The sequence below is a fragment of the Callionymus lyra genome, chromosome 4 (assembly GCF_982586985.1).
Source record: "Callionymus lyra chromosome 4, fCalLyr1.hap1.1, whole genome shotgun sequence".
Taxonomy (NCBI): domain Eukaryota; kingdom Metazoa; phylum Chordata; class Actinopteri; order Syngnathiformes; family Callionymidae; genus Callionymus; species Callionymus lyra.
Window position 1 is genome coordinate 704387 of NC_141821.1, and position 15278 is coordinate 719664.

Genomic DNA, 15278 nt, shown 5'->3' on the forward strand with positions numbered 1-15278 from the left:
CGCTGAGAAGAGCTAGTATTGGTAACCATTAACATACCCGCTGAGAAGAGCTAGTATTGGTAACCATTAACTTACCCGCTGAGAAGAGCTAGTATTGGTAACCATTAACGTACCCGCTGAGAAGAGCTAGTATTGGTAACCATTAACGTACCCGCTGAGAAGAGCTAGTATTTGTAACTATTAACGTACCTGCTGAGAAGAGCTAGTATTGGTAACCATTAACGTACCCGCTGAGAAGAGCTAGTATTGGTAACCATTAACGTACCCGCTGAGAAGAGCTAGTATTGGTAACCATTAACTTACCCGCTGAGAAGAGCTAGTATTGGTAACCATTAACGTACCCGCTGAGAAGAGCTAGTATTGGTAACCATTAACGTACCCGCTGAGAAGAGCTAGTATTGGTAACCATTAACGTACCCGCTGAGAAGAGCTAGTATTGGTAACCATTAACGTACCCGCTGAGAAGAGCTAGTATTGGTAACCATTAACGTACCCGCTGAGAAGAGCTAGTATTGGTAACTATTAACGTACCCTCTGAGAAGAGCTAGTATTGGTAACTATTAACGTACCCGCTGAGAAGAGCTAGTATTGGTAACTATTAACGTACCCTCTGAGAAGAGCTAGTATTGGTAACTATTAACGTACCCGCTGAGAAGAGCTAGTATTGGTAACTATTAACGTACCCGCTGAGAAGAGCTAGTATTGGTAACTATTAACTTACCCGCTGAGAAGAGCTAGTATTGGTAACCATTAAAGTACCCGCTGAGAAGAGCTAGTATTGGTAACTATTAACGTACCCGCTGAGAAGAGCTAGTATTGGTAACTATTAACGTACCCGCTGAGAAGAGCTAGTATTGGTAACCATTAACGTACCCGCTGAGAAGAGCTAGTATTGGTAACTATTAACGTACCCGCTGAGAAGAGCTAGTATTGGTAACCATTAACGTACCCGCTGAGAAGAGCTAGTATTGGTAACTATTAACGTACCCGCTGAGAAGAGCTAGTATTGGTAACTATTAACGTACCCGCTGAGAAGAGCTAGTATTGGTAACTATTAACTTACCCGCTGAGAAGAGCTAGTATTGGTAACCATTAAAGTACCCGCTGAGAAGAGCTAGTATTGGTAACTATTAACGTACCCGCTGAGAAGAGCTAGTATTGGTAACTATTAACGTACCCGCTGAGAAGAGCTAGTATTGGTAACCATTAACGTACCCGCTGAGAAGAGCTAGTATTGGTAACTATTAACGTACCCGCTGAGAAGAGCTAGTATTGGTAACCATTAACGTACCCGCTGAGAAGAGCTAGTATTGGTAACCATTAACGTACCCGCTGAGAAGAGCTAGTATTGGTAACCATTAACGTACCCGCTGAGAAGAGCTAGTATTGGTAACCATTAACGTACCCGCTGAGAAGAGCTAGTATTGGTAACTATTAACTTACCCATCGCTCTCCTCAGGGTTGACGTGACATTAACATGTTCTAGAAGTTGATCCTGCAGCTCATTGACCAGAGAACATGTGAAGAACCTTCAGAAAGATCTGAGTGGTCAGCATCAGCTGGAGGACCTCGAGGACCCTCTGAATGGAACATCACTCCATCACTGGTCCACACGTTCACAGTCCCTCCAGGGATGTCCTGAAGATGAAGCTCAGCTCTCAGTACATCGGTCTACTACTACTAGCGGGTCACCTGCCAGAACTGCTGCTGAGGAACAGTTGGAAGAGGGTCAAGTTATCCCCAGCAGAACCAGGTCCCTGATGTTTGGACCCGAGTCAAAAGAGCAGGGATCCGCGGGTCCAGAACCAACAGAACAATGACAAGAAACCCACGTTCACAATGATCACTTTATTTATGGTGTCAGGCTCTTCTCAGTACAAACATCACGACCAGGAGCTCCTGACGCCTTCGCTCTCCTGCTACAGTGGAGCGACACGACGACAGCTGAGGAGAAATAAAACTTTAAAACCAGAGGTGAAGGTTCTGGCGCCCCCTCTGGCGGGCCAAAGGAAAGTCCCGGTGAGGTGTGAGATCAGAGGCCCAGAGAAGATGACGTGATGACCTTCATCAGTAAGAGCACTTAACAACCACAGCCCATCATAGTCATCTTCATCTTCGTCATCGTCATCGTCGTCATCGTCACGAGGAGGAAACTAGTTTGTTAGCAGAGGCGGCTGACGCAGGATGGAGTTTGCTGCAGGTCCAGTGATCGCGTTAAGAAGTCTCTGGACCACAGGTGTGAGCACAGGTGAGAAGGTCTGCAGGGGAAGTTCATAGAAGTTCTTCAGTCTCTGGATTGACGGCAGCAGGTTTGATGATCCAGAGAAACGGCTGCTGCTGCAGAGTTTGAGTTTGTGAGGCCACTTTCCTTCAGCCGCCCCTGGAACACAGCGCCCCCCGGTGGAGTCCTGCTGCCAACAGTTCTGACTCGTCAGTGTGTGTGACTGTGTCGTCGTTTCTTTGTGTGTTGATGGTGTGTGTGTGTGTGTGTGTGTGTGTGTGTGTGTGTGTGTGTGTGTGTGTGTGTGTGTGGAGGCTGCATGAGCTCAGGGTCACTGAGGGAGGTCGTGTCCTCACAGTGTCTCAGTGGCAGGAGGGCCCTGAGGGGCTCCGGGGGCCGAGGCTCTTACTTGTCCCCCAAGATGGCGAACTGGTTGTCGAGCTGCAGCTGCTGCATGGATGCACTGCTGTTGTCGTCTCGACCGCGGGTTCTGTGCTTCACCACCTCGAAGGTCCTCTCCATCTCCCTGTCCCTGCAACACAACACACGTGTGAGACAACACAGCAACAACACACGTGTGAGACAACACAGCAACAACACACGTGTGAGACAACACAACAACAACACACGTGTGAGACAACACAGCAACAACACACGTGTGAGACAACACAGCAACAACACAACACACGTGTGAGACAACACAGCAACAACACACGTGTGAGACAACACAGCAACAACACACGTGTGAGACAACACAGCAACAACACACGTGTGAGACAACACAGCAACAACACACGTGTGAGACAACACAGCAACAACACACGTGTGAGACAACACAGCAACAACACACGTGTGAGACAACACAGCAACAACACACGTGTGAGACAACACAGCAACAACACAACACACGTGTGAGACAACACAGCAACAACACAACACACATGTGAGACAACACAGCAACAACACACGTGTGAGACAACACAGCAACAACACACGTGTGAGACAACACAGCAACAACACAACACACGTGTGAGACAACACAGCAACAACACACGTGTGAGACAACACAGCAACAACACACGTGTGAGACAACACAGCAACAACACACGTGTGAGACAACACAGCAACAACACACGTGTGAGACAACACAGCAACAACACACGTGTGAGACAACACAGCAACAACACACGTGTGAGACAACACAGCAACAACACACGTGTGAGACAACACAGCAACAACACAACACACGTGTGAGACAACACAGCAACAACACACGTGTGAGACAACACAGCAACAACACACGTGTGAGACAACACAGCAACAACACACGTGTGAGACAACACAGCAACAACACACGTGTGAGACAACACAGCAACAACACACGTGTGAGACAACACAGCAACACCACACGTGTGAGACAACACAGCAACAACACACGTGTGAGACAACACAGCAACAACACAACACACGTGTGAGACAACACAGCAACAACACAACACACGTGTGAGACAACACAGCAACAACACACGTGTGAGACAACACAGCAACAACACAACACACGTGTGAGACAACACAGCAACAACACAACACACATGTGAGACAACACAGCAACAACACACGTGTGAGACAACACAGCAACAACACACGTGTGAGACAACACAGCAACACCACACGTGTGAGACAACACAGCAACACCACACGTGTGAGACAACACAGCAACAACACACGTGTGAGACAACACAGCAACAACACACGTGTGAGACAACACAGCAACAACACACGTGTGAGACAACACAGCAACAACACAACACACGTGTGAGACAACACAGCAACAACACACGTGTGAGACAACACAGCAACAACACACGTGTGAGACAACACAGCAACAACACACGTGTGAGACAACACAGCAACAACACACGTGTGAGACAACACAGCAACAACACACGTGTGAGACAACACAGCAACAACACAACACACGTGTGAGACAACACAGCAACAACACAACACACGTGTGAGACAACACAGCAACAACACAACACACATGTGAGACAACACAGCAACAACACAACACACATGTGAGACAACACAGCAACAACACAACACACATGTGAGACAACACAGCAACAACACAACACACATGTGAGACAACACAGCAACAACACAACACACATGTGAGACAACACAGCAACAACACACGTGTGAGACAACACAGCAACAACACACGTGTGAGACAACACAGCAACAACACACGTGTGAGACAACACAGCAACAACACACGTGTGAGACAACACAGCAACAACACACGTGTGAGACAACACAGCAACAACACAACACACATGTGAGACAACACAGCAACAACACAACACACATGTGAGACAACACAGCAACAACACACGTGTGAGACAACACAGCAACACCACAACGCACGTGTGAGACAACACAGCAACAACACAACACACGTGTGAGACAACACAGCAACAACACAACGCACATGTGAGACAACACAGCAACAACACACGTGTGAGACAACACAGCAACAACACACGTGTGAGACAACACAGCAACAACACACGTGTGAGACAACACAGCAACAACACAACACACGTGTGAGACAACACAGCAACAACACAACACACGTGTGAGACAACACAGCAACAACACACGTGTGAGACAACACAGCAACAACACAACGCACGTGTGAGACAACACAGCAACAACACAACACACGTGTGAGACAACACAGCAACAACACAACGCACGTGTGAGACAACACAGCAACAACACAACACACGTGTGAGACAACACAGCAACAACACACGTGTGAGACAACACAGCAACAACACAACGCACGTGTGAGACAACACAGCAACAACACAACACACGTGTGAGACAACACAGCAACAACACACGTGTGAGACAACACAGCAACAACACAACGCACGTGTGAGACAACACAGCAACAACACAACACACGTGTGAGACAACACAGCAACAACACACGTGTGAGACAACACAGCAACAACACAACACAATCTTCCTCCGTCTGGATTAAATCAAACTTTTCACATCAATTGATTTTTTAAATGACAAAAGATTCAAAGTCAATTGTTGTGATGGAGAAACAAGACACGAAGGTCTGTGCGTCAACACAACTGTGCGTCAACACAACTGTGCGTCAACACAACTGTGCGTCAACACAACTGTGCGTCAACAAGCAAAGGTGAAAATAATGAGGTTCATCAGATCATTTCAATAACTTAATATCTTCATGATCAACATCACGTACGATCCACACAAAGGTCTTCAAGCCTCGATGGATCACCTGCTCAGGTGAAGACCAGTGCTGTGTCTCAAATCGCATACTAGCTACTAAAAGTTAGTATTTTTAGTGCGTTAGTGCGTCTCAATTCTTAGTATGCGAAATTTAGTGCACCATGCACACTAAAGTGGCGTACTAACACGCCCACAAAACTAGCATGGTTCGATGGACACTAACCATACTAAACAGCCGCCATTTTAGTGACGTTTTAAAATGAAGTTACGTCATATATAAATGCATATATATTCATATACTTACAGGTGTATTTTCAGCAGCAGTAGGAGGATAAACACGTCTTCGCTGCTGATACCAGCTTAAATATCTCGCGATTATTTAGATTCTCATATTTTTTCTTTTTCCAAAGTTGCAATACGTGCTGCCAGCAGGTGGCGATAGCGTTCAAACAGCTGCTTGAAACATCGTTAAATAGAAGTAGAAGAAGAAGCTGTCATGTGATTTCCGGTTAGTGTGTAGCTTCAGGGTTTGATTTGAGACAAACTATCTGTGGAGAATTTGCGTACTAGTTAGTATGTACACTAAACTGATGCATACTAACTTCTAGTATACTAAGATTAGTATGCGATTTGAGACACAGCACAGGATGCTTTGATAGTGACCTTCAGCTCTGACCATGAATTCTCCATGTTTGCTGCAAATCAAGCTCCGTCATCTGACGGTTCTTCAAACCAGGTTGAGGTTCTTTTGACCTGTTGAAGATGACGTCAGCATCTCCATCAAGCTGGTGCTGAAGGAACCGTCAAGGGTTCTACAAGCTCTTCAGTGGACGACACGTCTCCACGAACCAACACACACTGAGGAAGCTTCTCACTAAACTTCATGATCTCGGATGGTTTGCTTCTCCATTCTTCAGGATCCTTGATCCTCACTCGTCCAGGTGACCATGTGCTCTGAAGCACTTTGAGAACATCAACCAAACTCCAACCATGACTGTGAACTGAACCAGACATTTAAAGACTCAGGAACCTTCTTTTTTCCCAGGTGTTTTGGATTCATTAGCTGATGAGTGTGCGGCAGTATCTTCAATTATCGCACTAACGCACTGAAGAAGCTTCTCCATGGACTCACATAGAAGAAGTAACAGCTTCACGCAGACAGACACGTAGACAGACAGACATGCGGACAGACAGAGATGTGTCATCTCAGCCGATACTGCAGACAGTTTTTCTGCTATGTTTGACGCTCTGTCCTTTGATGACTGTCTTAACGTGGACAGTTTGATTCACTGATCATTGTGTTGAAATACTGGATCAAACCTGTTAAATCGAAATTGAAAATTCAGAAAAAACTGTGCCCTTGGACAAATAAAGATCTGAGTCTGAAGAGACTTTGTCGTAAGACTGAGCGTCTCTGGAAGTCCACTAAACTTGAGGTGCACAGACTTCACCTCAGGGATCTGATGACTTCTTACAATGAGATGGTGGAAACTGCTAGATCTGATTACATCAGAAAACTAGTAGCAGCAAATAGGAAAAACCCCAAAGTGTTGTTTGACACGATTAATTCTCTCGTGTCTCCTGCTCCTCAAATCATGTCTTCTGTGAAGCTGACAGCAATGATTGTTGAGGTTTTTACTGACAAAATTAAATTGATCAAAGAGAAAATCTTTCTTTTGTTTGGAACCTCTGCTGTCTCTGAGCCCCTCTCCTCCTCTTGGTCCTCCTTCACTGCTGTATCTTTGGGTGATATTTCAGCACTAGTGAACAAGATGAAACCCTCCTCTTGCTCAGATGACATCCTTCCTTGTAGGCTTTTTATCAATGCATTTCATGTAATTGGCCCCTGGGTTACCAATATGGTGAACCTCTCCCTTTCCACAGGGGTTTTTACTTCATTTAAACATGCCATTGTGGAGCCTCAGCTCAAAAAGCCAGACTTAGAGCCGACTGGCCTCAGTAATTTCAGGCCTATTTCTAGGCTCCCTTTCTTGTCCAAGATCTTGGAGAAGGTGGTGTCTGAGCAGCTGTTCCTGGATCAGAGCGACATCCATGAGAAGTTTCAGTCTGGCTTCCGTAAACATCTACGGAGACAGCTTTATTGAAAGTGTCCAGTGACATCATGATGTCGGCTGACTCTGGTAAATTCACTGTTCTGGTTCTCTTAGATCTGTCCTCAGCCTTTGACACAGTTGATCACCAGATCCTGCTGAGAAGACTGAGGGATGAAGACTGTCTGGGTCTGTGTTAGAATGGTTCTCATCTTATCTTTCTGGGCGCAGTTTTAGTGTATCTGCCAATCAAATGAGGTCTGATCTGTTGTGTGGAGTCCCTCAAGGTTCTGTTCTGAGTCCTTTATTGTTTTTGCTGTACTTGATTCCCCTCGGTAAAATCATTCAGAGATTTCCAGATGTTTCTTATCACATGTTTGCTGATGACATCCAGCTCTACTGCTCTTTTGACCCAACTGAGCCCCAAAGGCTGAACTTAGTCAATTGTTTGCTAGAAATCAAACAATGAGTGAAAACACTTTACAGCTAAATGTGGACAAAACTGAAACTCTGGTGATTGTTGATGATAAAGTTCCAGGGTTGAGTCAGTACTTGAGTGACTTAGGTCAGTCTGTCAAACTGAGCCTGAGAAACCTGGGTGTTGTATGTGGACAGACACGTGGACAGACAGACATGTGGACACTCACTTGCGTGTCTCCACGTGTTTGGCAGTGGACAGCAGGGAGGGGAACTGGGAGTCGCTGTAGATCTCGGGCGGGCCCTGGTTGTGGCGTTTGGTGGTGGTGAGTCGAGCCCCTGGAGGCCGGTACACGCCGGTGGGCTTCACCTCAGGAACCTCAGGCTCCTCTGGAGAAGCAACGACACGATGTTGAAGCGACACATGACACGTGGACGCACTGCGACTCACCTGCAGGGGCAGCAGAGGGAGGGGCGGCGCCGCCGGACTTGTTCCAAGGACCCGACACCTTGTCCCCGCTGACCAGGATGATCTCTCCGTCCTCGCCCACCTCTTCCTTCTCGTAGTCGTCGTCCTCCTTCTCGTCGCTGCAGAGAAGATACTTCAACCATCATCTCAGGTGTGACCTTCAAAGACGTGTTGACGCCACTGCAGCCTCAACATGCGTCTCAACTGCAACACGTGTGTCCGTCTCTAACATACAACAACATGATCTACACCTGATGTTCCTCACCTGATCAACAGAGCTTGGAGTCGAAGACCACTGTAGTCCACCTCCTTCTGCTCAAACTCCTTCCATTCCTCGTCCTCCTTGCCAAAAAGAAAACATGACTTCATACCAGAACAAGAAATAAACAAGTGTTCATCAAGTTTGATAACTGATGGTCAAAACTATCAACGTTAATGGGGACGACATGATGAAGGGACGACATGAAGGGGAGACGACATGACGAAGGGACGACATGACGAAGGGACGACATGATGAAGGGGAGACGACATGATGAAGGGGAGACGACATGATGAAGGGGAGACGACATGATGAAGGGGAGACGACATGAAGAAGGGACGACATGAAGGGGAGACGACATGAAGAAGGGACGACATGAAGGGGAGACGACATGATGAAGGGGAGACGACATGATGAAGGGGGGAAGACGACATGATGAAGGGACGACATGAAGGGGAGACGACATGAAGGGGAGACGACATGATGAAGGGACGACATAAAGGGGAGACGACATGATGAAGGGACGACATGATGAAGAGATGACATGATGAAGAGACGACATGATGAAGGGACGACATGATGAAGGGACGACATGATGAAGAGATGACATGATGAAGAGACGACATGAAGAAGGGACGACATGAAGGGGAGACGACATGATGAAGGGACAATATGAAGAAGGGACGACATGAAGGGGAGACGACATGATGAAGGGACGACATAAAGGGGAGACGACATGATGAAGAGACGACATGATGAAGAGACGACATGATGAAGGGGAGACGACATGATGAAGGGACGACATGAAGGTGAGACGACATGAAGGGGAGACGACATGATGAAGGGACGACATAAAGGGGAGACGACATGATGAAGGGACGACATGAAGGGGAGACGACATGATGAAGGGACGACATGAAGGGGAGACGACATGATGAAGGGACGATATGAAGAAGGGACGACATGAAGGGGAGACGACATGATGAAGGGGAGACGACATGATGAAGGGACGACATAAAGGGGAGACGACATGATGAAGGGACGACATGATGAAGAGACGACATGATGAAGGGGAGACGACATGATGAAGGGACGACATGAAGGTGAGACGACATGAAGGGGAGACGACATGATGAAGGGACGACATAAAGGGGAGACGACATGATGAAGGGACGACATGATGAAGAGACGACATGATGAAGGGACGACATGATGAAGAGATGACATGATGAAGAGACGACATGATGAAGGGACGACATGATGAAGGGACGACATGATGAAGAGACGACATGAAGAAGGGACGACATGAAGGGGAGACGACATGATGAAGGGACGATATGAAGAAGGGACGACATGAAGGGGAGACGACATGATGAAGAGACGACATGATGAAGGGACGACATGATGAAGGGACGATATAAAGGGGAGACGACATGATGAAGGGACGATATGAAGAAGGGACGACATGAAGGGGAGACGACATGATGAAGAGACGACATGATGAAGGGACGACATGAAGGGGAGACGACATGATGAAGAGACGACATGATGAAGGGACGACATGAAGGGGAGACGACATGATGAAGGGACGATATGAAGAAGGGACGACATGATGAAGGGACGATATGAAGAAGGGACGACATGAAGGGGAGACGACATGATGAAGAGACGACATGATGAAGGGACGACATGAAGGGGAGACGACATGATGAAGAGACGACATGATGAAGGGACGATATAAAGGGGAGACGACATGATGAAGGGACGACATGACGAAGAGACGACATGACGAAGGGACGATGACATGATGAAGGGACGACATGACGAAGGGACGACATGACGAAGAGACGACATGACGAAGAGACGACATGACGAAGAGACGACATGACGAAGAGACGACATGATGAAGGGACGATATGAAGAAGGGACGACATGATGAAGGGACGACATGATGAAGGGACGATATGAAGAAGGGACGACATGAAGGGGAGACGACATGATGAAGAGACGACATGATGAAGGGACGACATGAAGGGGAGACGACATGATGAAGAGACGACATGATGAAGGGACGATATAAAGGGGAGACGACATGATGAAGGGACGACATGACGAAGAGACGACATGACGAAGGGACGATGACATGATGAAGGGACGATGACATGATGAAGGGACGATGACATGATGAAGGGACGACATGACGAAGGGACGACATGACGAAGGGACGACATGACGAAGAGACGACATGACGAAGAGACGACATGACGAAGAGACGACATGACGAAGAGACGACATGACGAAGAGACGACATGACGAAGAGACGACGACATGATGAAGGGACGACGACATGATGAAGGGACGACGACATGATGAAGGGGAGACGACATGATGAAGGGACGACGACATGATGAAGGGACGACGACATGATGAAGGGGAGACGACATGATGAAGGGGAGACGACATGATGAAGGGGAGACGACATGATGAAGGGGAGACGACATGATGAAGGGGAGACGACATGATGAAGAGACGACATGAAGACGAGACGACATGATGAAGGGACGACATGATGAAGAGACGACATGATGAAGAGACGACATGATGAAGGGACGACATGATGAAGAGACGACATGATGAAGAGACGACATGATGAAGAGACGACATGATGAAGGGACGACATGATGAAGGGACGACATGATGAAGGGACGACATGATGAAGGGACGACATGATGAAGGGACGACATGATGAAGGGACGACATGATGTAGAGACGACATGATGAAGAGACGACATGATGAAGGGACGACATGATGAAGGGACGACATGATGAAGGGACGACATGATGAAGAGACGACATGATGAAGAGACGACATGATGAAGAGACGACATGATGAAGGGACGACATGATGAAGGGACGACATGATGAAGGGACGACATGATGAAGAGACGACATGATGAAGGGACGACATGATGAAGAGACGACATGATGAAGAGACGACATGATGAAGAGACGACATGATGAAGAGACGACATGATGAAGAGACGACATGATGAAGAGACGACATGATGAAGAGACGACATGAAGACGAGACGACATGATGAAGAGACGACATGATGAAGAGACGACATGAAGAAGAGACGACATGATGAAGAGACGACATGATGAAGAGACGACATGATGAAGAGACGACATGATGAAGAGACGACATGATGAAGAGACGACATGAAGACGAGACGACATGATGAAGAGACGACATGATGAAGAGACGACATGATGAAGAGACGACATGATGAAGAGACGACATGAAGAAGAGACGACATGATGAAGAGACGACATGATGAAGAGACGACATGATGAAGAGACGACATGAAGACGAGACGACATGATGAAGAGACGACATGATGAAGAGACGACATGATGAAGAGACGACATGATGAAGAGACGACATGATGAAGGGACGACATGATGAAGGGACGACATGATGAAGAGACGACATGAAGAAGAGACGACATGATGAAGAGACGACATGATGAAGAGACGACATGATGAAGAGACGACATGAAGACGAGACGACATGATGAAGAGACGACATGATGAAGGGACGACATGATGAAGAGACGACATGATGAAGAGACGACATGATGAAGAGACGACATGATGAAGAGACGACATGATGAAGAGACGACATGATGAAGAGACGACATGATGAAGAGACGACATGAAGACGAGACGACATGATGAAGAGACGACATGATGAAGAGACGACATGAAGAAGAGACGACATGATGAAGAGACGACATGATGAAGAGACGACATGATGAAGAGACGACATGATGAAGAGACGACATGATGAAGAGACGACATGAAGACGAGACGACATGATGAAGAGACGACATGATGAAGAGACGACATGATGAAGAGACGACATGATGAAGAGACGACATGAAGAAGAGACGACATGATGAAGAGACGACATGATGAAGAGACGACATGATGAAGAGACGACATGAAGACGAGACGACATGATGAAGAGACGACATGATGAAGAGACGACATGATGAAGAGACGACATGATGAAGAGACGACATGATGAAGAGACGACATGATGAAGGGACGACATGATGAAGAGACGACATGATGAAGAGACGACATGATGAAGGGACGACATGATGAAGGGACGACATGATGAAGAGACGACATGAAGAAGAGACGACATGATGAAGAGACGACATGATGAAGAGACGACATGATGAAGAGACGACATGAAGACGAGACGACATGATGAAGAGACGACATGATGAAGAGACGACATGATGAAGAGACGACATGATGAAGAGACGACATGATGAAGAGACGACATGATGAAGAGACGACATGATGAAGAGACGACATAATGAAGGGACGACATGATGAAGGGACGACATGATGAAGAGACGACATGATGAAGAGACGACATGATGAAGAGACGACATGATGAAGAGACGACATGATGAAGGGACGACATGATGAAGGGACGACATGAAGACGAGACGACATGATGACGAGACGACATGATGAAGGGACGACATGAAGAAGGGACGACATGAAGAAGAGACGACATGATGAAGAGACGACATGATGAAGGGACGACATGATGAAGAGACGACATGATGAAGAGACGACATGATGAAGGGACGACATGATGAAGGGACGACATGAAGAAGGGACGACATGATGAAGGGACGACATGATGAAGAGACGACATGATGAAGGGACGACATGAAGAAGGGACGACATGATGAAGGGACGACATGATGAAGGGACGACATGATGAAGAGACGACATGATGAAGGGACGACATGAAGAAGGGACGACATGATGAAGGGACGACATGATGAAGAGACGACATGATGAAGGGACGACATGAAGAAGGGACGACATGATGAAGGGACGACATGATGAAGAGACGACATGATGAAGAGACGACATGATGAAGGGACGACATGAAGAAGGGACGACATGATGAAGGGACGACATGATGAAGGGACGACATGATGAAGGGACGACATGAAGAAGGGACGACATGAAGACGAGACGACATGATGACGAGACGACATGATGAAGAGACGACATGATGAAGAGACGACATGATGAAGAGACGACATGATGAAGAGACGACATGATGAAGAGACGACATGATGAAGAGACGACATGATGAAGAGACGACATGATGAAGGGACGACATGATGAAGGGACGACATGATGAAGGGACGACATGAAGAAGGGACGACATGATGAAGGGACGACATGATGAAGGGACGACATGAAGAAGGGACGACATGAAGACGAGACGACATGATGACGAGACGACATGATGACGAGACGACATGACGTGATGCCGGCAGCTGTCGCTCGCCGGTGTAAAAGTTAGCAGTTAGCTTCAAGTTAGCTTCAAGTTAGCTTGAATTAGCTTGATGTTAGCGTCACGTTAGCTTCTACCTTCTCCAGCTGCGCGTCCTGGTTGTCGCTCTTGGCCGACTTCTCCTTCTCCTTCTTGGGCTTCTTCACGGCGGAGGCTGCGGGGCCTGCGGGGGCAACGACGGCCTCTTTAGATCCTTTGCCCTTTTCTTTCTTCTTCTTCTTGTCGCGCTTGGCAAAGAAGTCGTCCAGACTCTTCTCTGGGAGATCCGCCATGTTGAGGAGCGACAGACAGGCGCGGAGAGACAGACGTGCGGACGCGGGACTGGAACCTTCTAGAGTTCTGGGACTGAACCGTCAGCTCTGTGAGAGCCACGCCATGAACAAGCTGACAAATCTGGACCGCGACCCGGAAGGACTCGGAGCAGGAACCGGAAGTGATAACTCACTACGCGGCAACAGATAAAGTAGCTTCTTTATTTTTCACTTTTACTTCTTTGGTAGAAATATTGCTCGTCTTTTCGTTGAACATATATATGTGTCGCTAAATATTTAACTTTATTTATCCTGAACATATCGATGTACGTGCAGCTGCCTCGCCTTTAAATAATTGAATATTTATAAACTACGACTTTTTTCAATTATTTATAGAATAAAATATGACTTGTTTATTTTAATTAAAGTTCATTTATTTAAAATGTGACGTATATAATTTAATTAGAAAAGTAAACAATGCGTTATTTAGAAATAAATTAGGACGTATTTGATTCATTAATAAACTAAACTATAATTGATTTAGAAAAAAACTATAACCTTTTTTATTTATTTACAAATCGTACTTATTTGATTTATCAAGATCAACTATTTGAGGTAAATTACTTCTAAGTGTCGATATTTAAAATAGAAAACAAATAAACTGCTCTGACCTGAGCTTGTCAATAAACCCTGCAGGTCACGTGACTCAACACAAAGACAACATTCCAGAGTATTAAAGAGTATTAAAGAGTATTAAAGAGTATTAAAGAGTATTAAAGAGTATTAAAGAGTATTAAAGAGTTGCTGCATCAGCGACTTGTTTCACATCAAGAGATGAAACGTCATCAATCTATTTTCCTAACTTTACTGACTGAACTTTATTATTTATTATTTATTATTTATTATTTATTATTTATTATTGTCGGACATCAA

General features: G+C 46.3%; 1 protein-coding gene across 2 annotated transcripts; it reads right to left on the reverse strand.

The window, feature by feature from the left end:
- Window positions 1-1833: 1833 nt before the first annotated feature.
- Window positions 1834-14512, reverse strand: cdv3 (carnitine deficiency-associated gene expressed in ventricle 3). Of its 2 annotated transcripts, none has more exons than XM_087788392.1 (5): window positions 14172-14512; window positions 8700-8773; window positions 8417-8553; window positions 8196-8355; window positions 1834-2753 (listed from the first exon to the last, which is right to left on the reverse strand). In XM_087788392.1, exons 1-5 carry the CDS (start codon window positions 14364-14366, stop codon window positions 2627-2629), a joined length of 693 nt encoding a protein of 230 aa, XP_087644518.1. In that variant the 5' UTR covers window positions 14367-14512; the 3' UTR covers window positions 1834-2626. The 2 variants fall into 2 exon arrangements, with proteins under 2 accessions (XP_087644518.1, XP_087644517.1); XM_087788391.1 differs by having other exon boundaries at window positions 8700-8776; window positions 14172-14511.
- Window positions 14513-15278: the final 766 nt, after the last annotated feature.